At 38.8% G+C, this 15,080-nt stretch overlaps 3 protein-coding genes across 9 annotated transcripts in view; 2 read left to right on the top strand and 1 right to left on the bottom strand.

Annotated features, from left to right (window-relative positions):
* Nucleotides 1–5,455, top strand: part of plekhg4b (pleckstrin homology domain containing, family G (with RhoGef domain) member 4B) — a 41,501-nt gene extending 36,046 nt beyond the window's left edge. For 3 of the 5 annotated variants that reach the window (XM_081719468.1, XM_035526611.2, XM_081719449.1), the window contains exons 20-24: nt 254–370; nt 1,095–1,355; nt 2,883–3,100; nt 3,859–3,921; nt 4,833–5,455. In XM_081719468.1, coding sequence (XP_081575594.1) covers nt 254–370; nt 1,095–1,355; nt 2,883–3,100; nt 3,859–3,903 — 641 coding nt within the window. In that variant the 3' untranslated portion in view covers nt 3,904–3,921; nt 4,833–5,455. Of the gene's footprint in view, nt 1–253; nt 371–606; nt 831–1,094; nt 1,356–2,882; nt 3,101–3,858; nt 3,922–4,832 lie in introns of those variants that run through there. The other 2 variants (XM_081719458.1, XM_081719460.1) reach the window with 2 other exon arrangements.
* LOC113580012 (uncharacterized) lies at nt 5,283–10,436 on the bottom strand. Its single transcript, XM_035526639.2, has 6 exons — nt 10,272–10,436; nt 8,689–8,885; nt 8,082–8,201; nt 7,752–7,808; nt 6,126–6,227; nt 5,283–5,990 (listed from the first exon to the last, which is right to left on the bottom strand). The coding sequence occupies exons 2-6, from the start codon at nt 8,863–8,865 to the stop codon at nt 5,877–5,879; spliced, it is 570 nt and encodes a 189-aa protein (XP_035382532.1). The 5' UTR covers nt 8,866–8,885; nt 10,272–10,436; the 3' UTR covers nt 5,283–5,876.
* A 43-nt stretch (nt 10,437–10,479) lies between these two features.
* LOC118241481 (uncharacterized) lies at nt 10,480–14,014 on the top strand. Of its 3 annotated transcripts, XM_081719478.1 has the most exons (9): nt 10,480–10,610; nt 10,798–10,834; nt 11,208–11,233; nt 11,480–11,646; nt 12,257–12,369; nt 12,905–12,961; nt 13,109–13,195; nt 13,327–13,449; nt 13,593–14,014. In XM_081719478.1, exons 4-9 carry the CDS (start codon nt 11,484–11,486, stop codon nt 13,620–13,622), a joined length of 573 nt encoding a protein of 190 aa, XP_081575604.1. In that variant the 5' UTR covers nt 10,480–10,610; nt 10,798–10,834; nt 11,208–11,233; nt 11,480–11,483; the 3' UTR covers nt 13,623–14,014. The 3 variants fall into 3 exon arrangements, with proteins under 3 accessions (XP_081575604.1, XP_081575599.1, XP_081575608.1); XM_081719473.1 differs by lacking the exon at nt 10,480–10,610 and having other exon boundaries at nt 10,617–10,834; XM_081719482.1 differs by lacking the exons at nt 10,480–10,610; nt 12,257–12,369 and having other exon boundaries at nt 10,617–10,834; nt 11,480–11,642.
* The last annotated feature ends 1,066 nt before the right edge of the window (nt 14,015–15,080 follow it).

The raw sequence follows: 15,080 nt of genomic DNA, 5'->3' as shown, positions 1-15,080 counted from the left end.
TGAATGGTTGGTCAGTAAGTATAGATTAACATGGTTAAAAGGTTCAGTAAAAAAAGCTTTGTGAGACTTATGTGTCAGTGGTGACAGCAAACGCGTTTTGTTCCATGGTAGTGTTTCGTTTTCCAACTCTTTGTTTCAGATAAACAAACATTTTAATATGTGTGAGGGTTCCAGTGCAACGTACCCAGTAGAGATTCTGGCCTCACTGTGCGGCTGTCAGTCGTCATGTTCTTCTTCTTTGCCTGAACCTTAGAATTACGAATGCAGGAGATGGTTTCCATGGGGATTGGCAACAAGCCATATATGGACATTAAGCCCAGTGATGCAGCCATCAGCAACCGATCCATCAATTACATCATGAAAGGGACAGGTATGTTCATGGGCTAGGCTGCTCTGCTACTGTCTCTGGCTTTTCCCCATCCCCTCTCTCTTGGTCTCTCTCTCTTTCTTTCTCTTTTTGTGTCTCTCTCTCTGTGTCTGTATCTCCCCTCTGACCCCCCCCCCACCTTCTCTCTCTGTCTCTCACAGCCTTTCTGTCTTTTTTTACTGTCTACCCATCTACTTCTCTGTTTCTCTCCCTTTGATCTACATCTTTGTTATGGCCAGAGACAGCAGGGCTTGATTTTGAGATGAAATGTGGCCCTGGTTCCTCCAGTGCCCTCTCACTCCGCTCGGAATGGAGGCACATTGGGAAGATTCGAAAGAGCCAAATGGGTTGTTTTCCTGGGTTTCCACTTGAACTGCTGCTTATCTGGGCACTCTCAGATTTGAAGAGCTCTGAACACACTGGACCATCACCTACCTTCAGGTGGTCCCTTCATGTGCTGCAGGTGTGATTTGCAGACTCATGTCTGGACCTGAATATTTGTGTAGGTGTATGTATCTAGGAGTGTCTATGCACTTTAGCCTTTTGACGCTGTTGAAGACCATGCATAGAATGTAATAACATTAAATCTATTGTACAGCCAAACCTGTGTAGTACTGGCTGTCTTCAAGACAGCCCAGCCAGCTCACCTCGGATGGTGTCTCTTCTCCTCTCCCCTCTCTCACATCCTCCTCCTCCTCCCCTCTCCTCTCCTGCTGCCTCCCCTCAGAGCCACGAAGTCGCTCCTCTGTCACCGTACCCACCTTCGACTACTCCAGCCCATTCAAAAGGCCCCACTCCACCATCTCCAACAGCAGTACCTCCTCGTCCGGGAGCCAGTCCTCGTCCTCCTTCCTGGGCTCCCTCAACCCGCACCTCCACGCCGTCTCCACACACCCGCTGCCTGGCTGCCCAGCCCTTGCGCACTGGGCGTACGACTGCATTGAAGAGGATGAGCTGGAGCAGGACACGGGCATCCAGCCCTCCATGAGTGAGTTCCTGGCATGATTGGCTACTCGTGCTAGGTATTGGACATCCATCCGCACTGAAACCGATGGCATGTGGTGCAGTCCGAAACAGATCCAATCTGAATGTATAGCCCAGAGCTATTTGGCAAGATTGGGTGATGGTAGATCGTAGTTCAAATAATTAAACGACAGACTCTGAATGCTACTGCTTCTAGTAGTGCTTCTAGTACTGTAATACACTTGTCAGTTTACTTTCACAGGGTGGTTTCATTTAATATTTTTTTTCTTCTGACCACTTCACCCACATGCCAAGTTGACAATGATTCTGTCATGCCGAAACATCCAGCCAGCAGTGAAAAAGTGACTGGGATTATTTTAATCTTCAACCTAGGAATAACATAGAGACTATAAACTCACAAGCAAGAAGCCTGATTCTCTCACATCCAGTGATGACCACATACCTGGACAAAATCCAAAAGCTAGTTTACCACGTTTAAGGAAGTTCAGTAAGCAGTGCATTCGTGTATTGCAAATAGTACAAAAATTTACATAACAATACATGTGAAAAATGAATTAGATAAACTTAAGAATGTTTCTACCCAAATACTCAATATGTATAAGTATTTAAAAACTTTTAGCATGTTGTTTGAGTGTTTAGTGTGCAGTGGTGCAATTGCACGATTTTGCTATCGATAATGCATGATGGAAAAAACATTTGATATGTTTAATGAATTAGAGAAGTAAGGCATGATCCCTGACAAAGCTATTCATTCAAATTAAATAAAAATAAAATAAAAACCATCTAGAATTTACCGCTGTAAAACAGACAGAAGCTTTTAGTGGAGTTTTTTTTATTAAGAGTGAGTGCCAAAGTCTGATACTCAGAGCAGCACTAAGATAACAGATAAAAAGGTTGACGTTCTTGGAGACAGCCGGGGAAGCATGGCAGCCTGCAGTCCGAAGCGTGGTCTTTCCATGGTAACAGTGATAACAACACCACAGGAAGCGTAGTCGGAAATGGGCCCCTCTTGCAGTGATGATTGGGGTTTAATTTAGAAACAACTGTTGTAGGAATTAATTCCCTCTGTAGTTAAAGTGGGTCACCATGGCAGCGTGTGGTCAGCCTGACTGAGTTGGAGTTTAACAGTGAGAAACATTGTCCAAATGAAGACACTGAGTGAGATACTGCTTTGTAAAGACCTTTGTTTAGCTCAAGGCTTTTCCTGTGCTGAAACTGCCTTCTGTAGTGAAAGGTGTTGCATGCAATGCTGCAGGGTCTCGCAGACATAATTCTAAATAAGAATCCTTGTGAATGAAGTGGTTCACTCAAGATTTCATTAGCTATTGTGCAATGTGTATGAGCCATGAAATGAGCATGGTTCATTTGGTAGGACAGACTGCTCAGATAGACTGGCAAATTGGAACAGATTGCTCAGTCTTCTCTGTTTAGCTTTCTTAGTTTCACACCCTTAGTTTCTCACACACACACGCGCGCACACACACACACACACACACACACACACACACTCCTCTCTCTCTCCTCTCTCCAGTCACAGAAAGCTCGGAGACTTCCTCTCAAAGCACGTCCAGTGATGGTGCGACTAGTGTGCGCACGCTAACAGTCCCTTGCCACTCAGCTCTGGTGGTAGATGCCTACCCAAGCGAGCCTTCCTCCTTCCTTTGCTCCTCACCACCTTCCTCTTCATCACCCATACTCTTCCACAAGGAGCAGGAGCTGCCAGCAGAGACCAGCAAATTCATTACTGCGGTAAGGACATCCCCACACATACTTACTGAGTCTTATGTTTTTTACACACTCACACTTTAACACTCCCATATACACTCCTGTGCATGCTTCCACACTCCAGAGTGCACACCTCTTTATCACTCTTACAAATTATCATTCACTCTTATACATTTTTATAAACCCACACACACTTCCACACACTTTGTGCAGTCTCATACACTCTCATGCATTCTTACACACATGGGAGCAATCTCAGAAACTACAGTGCACTTTAATCACTCTTGCACACTCTTGCATACATATACTCTCTGGAAGCCCCAGTTAGGTCTGCCCAAACTGAGCCTCAGTCACCCCATGAATCACTCCTAGATTACTCATTTTTACTTTTTTTCTAGAAATATAAATGTTACATTATTTTGTCCCTAGGAGTGGCCTACCACATTAACAACATTACAAGCCACTTTAAATCCTTCTATAAGTGCTTAGAAAAGTTGTCTTCACAATACCAAGAAAAAGATAAAAAACAGAACTGACAAAAGGCAAACATGGTAATATATAAACCTGGTCAGAGATAAAGCAGTGTTTTGAATGCATGTGGGAGCAGATGTGCGTGCTGTGTTTGTATGCCTGCTGGTTTCATCATTTCGTCATTTACAGAAAAGGCTGAAGGTAGCACATTCTAACTTCACATTTTTCGAGCCTGCGTGAAAACTGGCTGCTTTCCTTCACTACATCTCCCTGCCCGAACTCACCTCCTTTCTGTTATTTTGTTTTGCCAGAACAAGACTTCTCATGTAACAATAGGCCTCTCAACAGTGGTCTAAATCAAAGGGTTTTGATCAGTAAGTAATTAGTGTAAACTGAGGATAGCATCCTGGCTTCCTCTTTCGCAACCGATGGGTCATATTTATCGGATTTCTCAGTGCAGTGAAGCTGATCTAGGATCAGTTTCTTATATATATTAATAAATACAATTAGAATGTGACCAGCAAGGAAATATCTGTTCCTAGACCACAACTCGTACTCTGAGACACTCGATAAATATGCACTGGTGGGTTTGTGTGAAAGGGTCCTTTTACCTGGCTTATGTCTTATGTGCTTGTGGGGCTTGGTAAATGTGCTGACCTTAAAGGGATGAGCAGTGTTTAAGCATGGTAAACGTGCTGACCTTAAAGGGATGAGCAGTGTTTAAGCATGGTAAATGTGCTGACCTTAAAGGGATGAGCAGTGTTTAAGCATGGTATATGTGCTGACCTTAAAGGGATGAGCAGTGTTTAAGCATGGTAAACGTGCTGACCTTAAAGGGGTGAGCAGTGTTTAAGCATGGTAAACGTGCTGACCTTAAAGGGATGAGCAGTGTTTATGTGTTTTTTTTGTATGCCACATGCTTTTTTTCATCCTTCTGTTCCTCCTCTGTGCTCTGCCTCCCTCCTCCAGTCTCCGTTTGCCTGTTGTGTGCATGGAACCATCCAACACTATTGTCTCACCACCAAATGTCTGAAGCAAAATGCAACTTTTACCTAAAGAGAAAATGCAGATGCAAATGCAGTCCTTTATGATATGTTACCAGCTTGTGAATTTCCAGTGATTCCAAGTGACTTGCATGAATAATACGTGTGCTCCCTGAGAGTTAAAGCCCTGACGGTGGTGTTGATAGCACCTGGGTAGTTAAGTTCCATATACTTATTTAAACTTTGGGCATTGGCCAAATAAGTAATAGATTATAAAGCATCTGTTTTTTCTCTCTCTAAAGCTCTGAGTCCTTTGACACCATTTTCTGGAGGCCTCAGCCATGCAGATGGATTATGGTATCAGAACACTGCAGGACAAGTGCTACGACTCTGTGGATTAACCATGGGAGCAGTGACCCAAGTGCTCGGACTCTGTGGATTAACCATGGGAGCAGTGACCCAAGTGCTCGGACTCTGTGGATTAACCATGGGAGCAGTGACCCAAGTGCTACGACTTTGTGGATTAACCATGGGAACATTGAGACAAGATCATACCCAAGCATGAAAACTGCTCTGTGTGTGTGTGTGTGTGTGTGTGTATGTATGTATATATGTATATGTATGTATGTATATTTATATATATATATATATATATATATATATATATATATATATATATATATATATATATATATATATATATATACAAAGCTTCATGATGAATTGCTATGCAGTACTCAAAAAGCAGAAAATTTTTTCAAAGTTTTTTTTTCTTTTTCTTTTTAATAAGCACAAAAAAGCAATTAATTTTCTACAAAAAAGTCTTTGTAAGAGCGGTAAGCATAAATGATCTGTACAGAGAAAAAGAGGCTAGCTGAATCATTTTTAGGACTGGAACTACTAATAAATTCAACTTCTTCAATCACCCCTTGTTAAATGTGACGTAAACAATCACACGTTTAAATGTTTGTTAATCGAGTAAAACACAGTCAGTTGACTGAGAGTCTTCTGCATGCAACGTCCCTCTGAAATACATTCTTTGATCTAGAAAGCCACAGATGAAACAGGCTGTAAGAGTGCAAAGGACATGAAAAGAAAGGCCTAGTAAAAGCGAGAAACGCCCTTTATAGGATCTTTAAACTGTTAACCGTTTAATATAGCAATTACTCATATCGCAAAAACTCCTTTACACAGCTTAATGATTGTGAGTAAACGTCTTTGACAAGTTAGGCATGGTAAATGTTGGGACTTGGGCCAGGTTCACGTTTGTTTACAGTTTTGTCAGTGAATGGTGGCTTCCGATGTTGGCCGGTCCTCTTCCGATATTTAAGGCCCGTTTTTGGTTTCTAGGAACTAGTCCTTTTTTTTCCCTGATTGCGTATCTCAGCATTAATGAAGACTATGAGGATAGTGGAGACGGCCATGTCCAGTATAGTCACAATCAGAAGCAGAATTTCCACCTGCATAATACAAACACACACGCACGCACGCACACACACACACTACATGAGACTGTTTGCACTGAATGAGACAACAAATCTCTTGTTTTGGGAAATGTTTGTTGGCATGACAGCTTTAGGTTTAGAAAGGAATACCTCATGCGACAGATTGTGGTGATTTTTGATTAAATCTACACACAACAGCATGACTCCGATCACAGACATCACCAAGACGACTATGTTGGAGATAAAACACATCTACACAGAAGAACATGCTGATTGTGAAAAACTGGCAAAAACCATCAGAATCAGGATTAGTCGTAGTTGGTATGATATGCATATATTTGTTTGGTGAGTACATGTGTAACATTCAATAGACTGATACTGAACTATTTACAGCTATACAGAGAGCACACAGCCTTGGGAATAAACTACACTTAAATAAAATAAGATAAACTACAATAGAACTTTTTGTTTGTTTGGTGTTTATTGGCATCATTGTACATTATTTGTGTATGTATGTCACTATGTAAATGCAACAATTATAAATGCCTTTATATATACACTGCCTGGCCAAAAAAAAGGTCACCACTTGGATTTAACTAAGCAAATAGGTAAGAGCCTCCCATTGGATAATTACTGCATGGGTGATTATGTTTCAGCTGGCAACAAGTTATTTAACTCTAACTGATGCAGTGAATAGCTTCTCATTTGTTAAACCATGTTGAAAGAAACATCTTGTGGAAAAGATGTTAATCTGTTTCAGAAGGGTCAAACTATTGGCATGCATCAAGCAGAGAAAACATCTAAGGAGATTGCTGAAACTACTAAAATTGGGTTAAGAACTGACCAACGCATTATTAAAGTGGAAGGACAGTGGGGAAACATCATCTATGAGGAAGGAATGTGGTCGGAAAAAAATCTTGAATGATCATGATCGGTGATCACTTAAACGTGTGGTGAAATCAAATCGTAGGAAAACAACAGTAGAACTCAGGGATGTTCAATAGTGAAAGTAAGAGCATTTCCACATGCACAATGCGAAGGGAACTCAAGGGATTTGGACTAAACAGCTGTGTAGCCTTAAGAAAACCACGTGTCAGTGAGGCTAACCAACAAAAACGGCTTCAATTTGCTAGGGAGCATAAAGATTGGAATCTGGAGCAATGGAAGAAGGTCATGTGGTCTGATGAGGTTGCTGCAGTTGGTCAGGTCTAGGTTCAGCAACGTTATGTGCCCAAAGAATGAGGTCAGCTGACTACCTGAATATACTGAACTTCCCTGATGAATCCTAATGCCAGGATTCATCAGGCTCAAATTGTGAAAGAGACATCATTTTCACACATGGATTGGCCACCACAGAGTCCAGACCTGAACCCCATTGAGAATCTTTGGGATGTGCTGGAGAAGACTTTATGCAGTGGTCCAAATCCCCCATCATCAATACAAGCTCTTGGGGAAAAATTAATGCAACTCTGGACAGAAATAAATGTTGTGACATTGCAGAAGCTTGTGGAAATGATGCCACAGCGAATGCGTGCCATAATCAAAGCTAAAGGCCATCCCGTGAAATATTAGAGTGTGACCTTTTTGCCTGGCTAGGCAGTGTATATATAAATGCATTCTACATATTGAGTATGTTTTAAAGGTCTGAATAATGCAATGCATAAACTCATAGGTTAAAGTAGAACTGTTTTAAAATAAAAGTATGATAGAACAAATGTATGAAAGGGATTTCACAATTATGCAATGATGACAGTTGTATAATATTGAAATACAAACCTGTAACAGTGCTGGGTATTTGTACAGGAGGTTGGACAAAAATCCTACAAACAAAAACTGCAACAAAATGAAACGTTTTTATAACACCAGGAGGAATAAAGGGGAATCTCTTTAATCCAAGGGAGAGATACTGTTGTTTTGCGGTATGTAAAAGCCTTTGAGAGGTGTTGTGTGATCTTAAAATTGCATAAATTGTATAAAAACTAAATTCTATTAATTTAAAAATACTTCAGGGTTGTATTATTAATATCAACATTTGGACCTTAAAAATTTTATCTAAAGTGTAGCACTGAAAAATATAGTCTAAAATTAAATTCAGATTCATTTTACCATAATCCCAGTCATAATGGGTACCCTAAACAAGGTGAGAAAATATTTGTCGATCTGGAATTCCACAGCAAACACCACCCCCAGTCCGAGACTGAGTATTCCACAGGTGATCTGTACAGACTAACAGAACAGGAAGACAGAGACAGAGAGTCATATACAGTTAGAAGGCTAATAAATATAAGTTGGTAAATGGCCTTGGTCCGTTGGTGTAGAAAAGATTAAATTAGGTCCTGTATGATTTGAGATTTACAAATGTAAGATGTCAAAGTATTTCTGCCATAACACAGGTCTAACAGGCCTACAATATAATTATACTATTATTAATTTCTTGCACAATATTAAATGGATATAGTCTAATTACTTTAAAATTGTAACATTACTCAAAAGTACAACGATTGTCATTAATACCAGCAGTAGTCATGTGTGCTGATTATTAACCAAATTATTAATAAGATCTCATTAAGAATTCACCATAATGTTGGAAAGTGACTGAATCCATTGGATTTGGAACCCTACTCTTCACTATAAATGTATGGAACTTTTTATACAGCTTGGCGCATGTGCATTCTTATGAACACGATTTCTTAATGTGTCGGCAGGGTCTTACGGCCCAGACTGCTGGCTGCTTGTTGAAAAGACGGTGCAGATGAGGCTTCCTGTCGGGAACAAGCTCTGTAGCTTTGTAGTACTTAATCAATGGGCCGTGTTCATCCTCCTCAGATTCTCCCGCCTCTTTCCCCCTGCTTTCTTCCATTATGTTCATGGGAATGTGGGCACGAGCCATGATGCATCAGTGATGGGAAGCTAAACAAACAAACACCGTGAGGCAGAAACCTTCAGTCAAGCCATTTTTGCACTTCACTATATCCATGAATACCAAGTAAATGTACAAACATCCCTTTGCCATATTATCGTGGAACAGAATGTTTGAAATAGATCCATCTTGAGGGTTTGTATCATTTGGTTAAATCATCACTTAAAACAATGTGATATGATATGCAAATCTCCGGTATTACAGAATGGTTCAGCTCATTCTCACTCAGTTAAAATTAGTTTAGACTATTTGTATTGTGGAGTGTATGTTGCACCAATAAGACAAGCTTGATGATCCATTGACATAATAATAGTTGAACTGAAGTGAATTTACTTCAATTAGAATTAATTGAATTGAAATGAACTGAACTGAATTGAACTGAAGAAAGTGAATAGGACAATTACACAAATGATTATTATCAATTAAAAGGTGGCCACAAATTGACTCTAAAAGTTAATAAAATGTTTTATACAACTGTGTTACAAACAGTCTAGGTGTTCGAAATATTCAGTAATGTTTCTATTTACATAGGGAACATTCCCAAGTAGTATAGTATAGTATAGTATAGTATAGTATAGTATAGTATAGTATAGAAATACTCAAACTTGCTTCATGAAAAAAAAAAGTTTCTTTTTGGGTTCTCATGGACTTTTTCTGGAAGCTCCTTTAATTTCCATAAAACAGGTCATAAATGTATCTTACATTCCTGCCGAAGAATACCTGTAGACATATGACTACTAATGACTGGAATGGATTAGTCAATAATCCTAAAAATCCACATTTTAAAACATCAAAATTGAGGACGTCATTAAATATGATAGAACGCTTAACCACCACTCGTTTCATTTATTTATTTGTCTGTTTTAAAGTTCTCAAGCTTTGTTTATGAAGTTTTTGCTGTTTGAAAGTAACTGAGTCTAAAAGAGAGCCTTACCCGCTTTTGAGTCACGAATGAAACGGAAATTAAAGTGAAAAAGGTTGGCAAACGATCATGAAATAAATTATACATTTCTATTAAAATGGTACAGCATACATAATTTTGATGATCAGTTATTTTTCCACAGTAAGTTATTATTATTATTATTATTATTATTGTTATTATTATTATTATTATTATTATTATTATTATTATTATTATTATTATATTTTAAACATATAAAGCTTCATAAACATTTTTATGCATTTCTCATACCCTTGGTAGCCTACATATTGGACTGCTTTCTTGCATGTATATTTAATCACAGTGTTCTAAAAAGTAGTTAAAATAATTCACCATACTGTGATTGAAACAAACAAACAAACAAACAAACAAAAACCCCAAACAAGCAAAAAACAAAACGAGGCGGATTTTAGTGCTTAAACTGAAAAAAACTTACCACGGCAGACTGTGTCGTGTTCTGAGAGAACTGCTGTCCGCGATCACACACTTGTGTCAGTGCGCTGTTCGTGCAGCAGAAAAACCCAAGTCCGCCGGGGCCGTGCAGAGCGACAAAAAGGAACTATTAGATTCAAGGAAAAAAAGCGACTTCCTCAAGTGGTTTTAACAGTCAGTCTCAACAAGTGTCGTTTGGGCTATTTAGTGTGTGTGCATCGCCTATGAAGCGGACCTTGCGAGTGCAGATGAGATCATGGTTTCCGTCTCCCTCTAGAAGTCCTCTACGTACATCAGAACTACCCGCTTACCGCTGTTGTGCGAAGCACAAACAACAGAATGGGTAATGAAAGACAGTCGCACTGTCAAACCACCCGAACGGAATCCAACGTCTGTTTCCTTTAACGTGTCTCGTTCGTTTAATCATACCCTGAAAGTGTTTCGGCACTTCACTTCTGCGCGTATTCGGTTAATTTGCGTGAATTTTTGCGAAAACTCCGCATACTAAAAAATTGATACGCTTTACGCAGGTTTCCGCAGGCTTTGTCTTGATTTACAGCTGTCTCGGTGAGTACCTTATGTCATTTAAACAAAAACTTACAAATGGTTTAATACACCTCAAATAATATTTATGATTTGTAAGGTCTGTTGATACCTGTTTTAGGTAACACTAACAATGTTTCACTTCATTGGCTTTATTTACTATTCGCTATTATTTCAGTCTATGGCACTGAGAACTCTAATTTATTAAATTAATTATATTAATATGTTTAATGAATAAATTTCTCATCGCACATTTTGATGCGCTTATAACCTAATACAAATACTTCCGACGCATGCGCTTTTTCCTCCATCACTACCATCAACATATTCTGTCCTCAACATCAATCCATGACTTTTTCGTTCAGTCCACAAACTCACATTCATGTTGATCTTGCAGTTACTGAAGTCTGGGTTCTGAGCCAGGTATGTGAAACAACTCCCAAAACATTTGTTTGAATTATTGGCATTTCATATATAATAACTTAACAATTAGCAACTTTATTTGGAGACGCTAGTCTGAAATTAATTAACGTAACAGCTACGTTATTGAAAGGATGTTTAAAGAATAATACAGTATCGAGTGGAATCTAACGTAGGTTCATTTCGTAGGTAAAAGCTGGAACTAATGTGACATGTTTTTGTGTGTATTTCCTTTACGTTTCTTGAAAGGTAAATGAGGTACACATTTGCGACGGATGACTGCATGGTCATCACCATACCCCTAGGGAATGTGAAGACCACACAACACGGAGATCTGATGCCGGAGAAGTTCTCCTGCGTGTTCAAGGATGTGTACAAGGTTTTTCTCAAGGGACGACCAAAAGCACTGGGGGTAGGTGAGCCTCTTCATCTTTTCCTCCAACTGCAACAAACATAAAGCCTTCATTTCGCGTTTTGTTGCGTTGCTGTCTAAGATAACGCTCGCATCGTAAAAAAAAAAAAGAAAAAAGTTTTTTGTAGTATGTAGTATGTATGCGCTGTCCTCTTATACAGCGAACCCAAAACTACTGTGCAAAAATGTCACAAACCATTCTCATTCCTATATTAAAATATGTGTGCTCAAATAAAATAGCTAAGAATAAATCACAAACACTCAACATCCAACAATCCAATACCAGGTAGGCTACTGAATAAATTTAACTTTACGAACGGATCGGTTTCCATTTTGATTTAAAGCATCGAATTTGGACGCAGTATAATTTAGCCTGAAGTCTCTGCCGTTCACGTCGGAATCTGACTTACAAGTGCGTCTTCGTCATGTATGTACAGAAAGGGTTGTATATGCCAAAAGATTCTGTCCAAACCTCAACAAATGACGAGTTGGGAAAAAGAATTTTGGTGGCATGTCAAATACGCAAATAACAAGAAAGGAAACAATAGGAACAACATGGTGTGTTGAATAGCATTCCAATTTTGGTTGTTCCTTCTTCTATGTGTTTAAGGTAGCACAACTCACAGCTGCCGTTTTTGTCCTCTGTCTCGGGGGAATGCTTATTAATAAGTCAAGCCCCGATACTACACAATTGAACGATGCCTTCTACACCATTCCCAGTGCAGTGGTAAGACCGTGGTCTGTTCACTGAAATGGACCCTTCCGGACTGTCATGTCTATCTGGGGATAATTCACATTGTTGCTGTTTGGGGTCATGGGGGGTTATGGATCTTTCAAATAATGCATCATGGGAGAAGGCGAATGTGTTTAGCTTTGGGTGACATCTGGACAGGAGCTTGTTGCTCATCTTCAGGCTCATTACTAGAAATGCATCTAGAATATTAGACCGAGCTGCACAAGTAAAAGCTACTTTGAAAACTGAATATCAGCAGATTCTATTTTCCTTATAACTGCTTACTCTGCTTATTTTCTCTTCAGACATAACAGCCCTTATTTCTCAAAACATTCCAAAGCATAACACAGATTTAAATGTTTTAATGTATTTTTAAAAACTTGTTTATACATGTTTACAGTCATTATTTAACAAGGAGCTATTTGAATAGGCCTATAGCTTCCTCCATTTACAATAAAGAATGTATAAAATAAACACAATTTTAAAATGTAAAAATGTTAAGATAATTTCTACATTTTAATTTTTAAAGTTCATTGTTTGTGGAATTCTGACATATGCAGCGGGACTTTCTCCAGTAATGTATGTGGTAAGTATGAATTCCCTGTTCAGTACGTTTGTGAAAAGTGGGTCTTTTTCTTTCTTTCTTAGGCAACATTATGAGTCTATTGTCAATTGTGTTTATGATGAATGTGCAAGAAGAATAACCTGTGCCATATTTCGTCTTTTAAAACAGATGAAGATGTCATTCATTTTCAACATCATTGGCCTTTTCTGGGCAATTACAACTTTCGCTTTATTCTCCATCAAAGTTTCTTCAACGGTAAAGCTGAATTATTATTTTGTTCCAAGCTAAGTAGACATTTGCTTACGGATATGTGCAGTGTGATTAATGAGGTACTTGTGTTCAGTAATATTTATATGTAAGTTCTACACTGTTTCTTTACTCTGCAGAATTCTATGATCGTGGGGCTAAGAAGTGTAATTACAGTTTTGCATGTTTTGGAGCTTGTCCTTGCCGCAATACTGATCTTCTGGGAGAGCAAAGCTATTTGCAGGGCCCATTTCAACACTCTGGTAATATACATCTTCCCAATGCACCATATCAGTACAGCATTTGTGAAAGAATTGCTGATATCGATGTATTATAAGATGTCACTTGATGGAGTATAAGTTATATATGAATAAGTTAATTATTTTTTTTAACCTAACTTTTTCAGCCCCTGATCACTCTGAAGCAAGATGCGTAACCTGCCAAAGACATTTACATTGGGAAGGGGACAATGAATTAATTAAGAAAATGTGCACCTTTGTAAATTTGCAGAAGCTCCTCAGATAGTCAAAGGCTTTGCTAAAAGATGTAATTATTAGTTGCTTTCTCTGGTGACAAGCTAATCGTCAACAACTAAATTTTAGCGTATTTCTTTTTGCCACATTTGTCACATCTTTATTAACTTTATGTATAGAAATCTTATAAAGAACCTCAAATGAACCATGAACAAAAGGATCAAATTTGAAATAAAATGTTATGAATATTTGTGACTTTTAAACTGCATATTTTAATACCATTTTGTACTGTTTGTGCGAAGTTTTGCGTTGTTAGTAAACGCATATTAGTCAAATAAAAACGCAGCAAAATATATTCTCATATCTAAGCTACCTGACTCATTTAAACCAAATAGTAACCCAAGTTTTTGTTCTCCGTCCATATATTCATTTATTTTATTTGCGTACACCTGCATAGTAATTTGACTAGCTATGTGTTTATTCACGCTTTCTTTCAAGTTCTCTTACTGTTCCTCCTTCAAACCGGAAAAAGGTGTGAGTGGAGTGGACAGCGACATCTTTGGTGGGTGTTAATTTTTTGAATAAACCATTTTATGCTATTTTTATTTGTGATCACAACGAGCTGGGGTCCATATCGAGGAGGAAAAAAGACTTGAGAGAGGACAGAAAAACAGAAAAACATCGCCTTTCTCGGTTGAAAAAGATTAAGGGTGAGGTAGTGGAAACATGGCTACAAACAAATGAACAACTCATGAAATCAACACGGAAAAAAAGAAAAGTAGTTAGGCTGCATACAGTTAGGTACATATTACTACATTAGATTTATAGACTCCTATACAAGACCATCAAGCATTAGGAAAATCAGGGGTCTACATTATTCCATACAACTGTACTGTAACGATGTTTTCACAGCCCAACACTTGAATCCTATATTAATATGCCTATTCCATTTTCAAAACATTTTAAGTAATACTTTATTTTGACAGGTTTAGACCACTAACAAACTATATTACGAACCAGAAAACCGTCTCTACCAAATTTACATAGCTCTGGTGATAAAAGTGGCATGTTTGACCTTCCAAAGGGCCAAGACGGGGCCGCTTTCAGAAAACAAACCACTAAGCAAACCCTTCGTTAAATTGTGGGACGTTATATGCGTTGCGCCTGTTTTGGTGTGTTTATCAGGGATTACATTGTATTCAGATCTGGATCCCAAATTCTAATCCGGTTCTGGATTTTATAAATCCTCGATTACATGATTAATGTAACTGGTTGACCACTTTTTCGTTACACCTGACTCTTAGGTAAAGAGAGGGTAGAAAATCTAGGTTTTGGACCTTGGGGACTGTGAATTCTATACCTCGGAGGTAGGCATGTTAGTGTGGCTGTAGCCTCCTGCAACGAGCGAGTTTTGCGCTTTC

Source organism: Electrophorus electricus, chromosome 1, assembly GCF_041902795.1.
Source record: "Electrophorus electricus isolate QZ-2024a chromosome 1, ASM4190279v1, whole genome shotgun sequence".
Classification (NCBI taxonomy): Eukaryota; Metazoa; Chordata; class Actinopteri; order Gymnotiformes; family Gymnotidae; genus Electrophorus; species Electrophorus electricus.
The sequence above is the reverse complement of the archived record's forward strand: the minus strand, read 5'-3'. Positions and strand labels throughout refer to the sequence as shown.

Excerpts from the sequence above, each read along its gene's own strand:
- LOC113580012 (XM_035526639.2), bottom strand. The coding sequence starts at position 8,865 with ATGGCTCGTGCCCACATTCCCATGAACATAATGGAAGAAAGCAGGGGG. Across the intron at positions 7,809-8,081 it reads CCATTATGACTGGGATTATG|TTTTTGTTTGTAGGATTTTT; the intron begins GTAAAATGAATC and ends ATTTTGTTGCAG. Across the intron at positions 6,228-7,751 it reads AATACCCAGCACTGTTACAG|ATGTGTTTTATCTCCAACAT; the intron begins GTTTGTATTTCA and ends TCTTCTGTGTAG.
- LOC118241481 (XM_081719478.1), top strand. The coding sequence starts at position 11,484 with ATGAGGTACACATTTGCGACGGATGACTGCATGGTCATCACCATACCC. Across the intron at positions 11,647-12,256 it reads ACCAAAAGCACTGGGGGTAG|CACAACTCACAGCTGCCGTT; the intron begins GTGAGCCTCTTC and ends TGTTTAAGGTAG. Across the intron at positions 12,962-13,108 it reads TTTCTCCAGTAATGTATGTG|ATGAAGATGTCATTCATTTT; the intron begins GTAAGTATGAAT and ends CTTTTAAAACAG.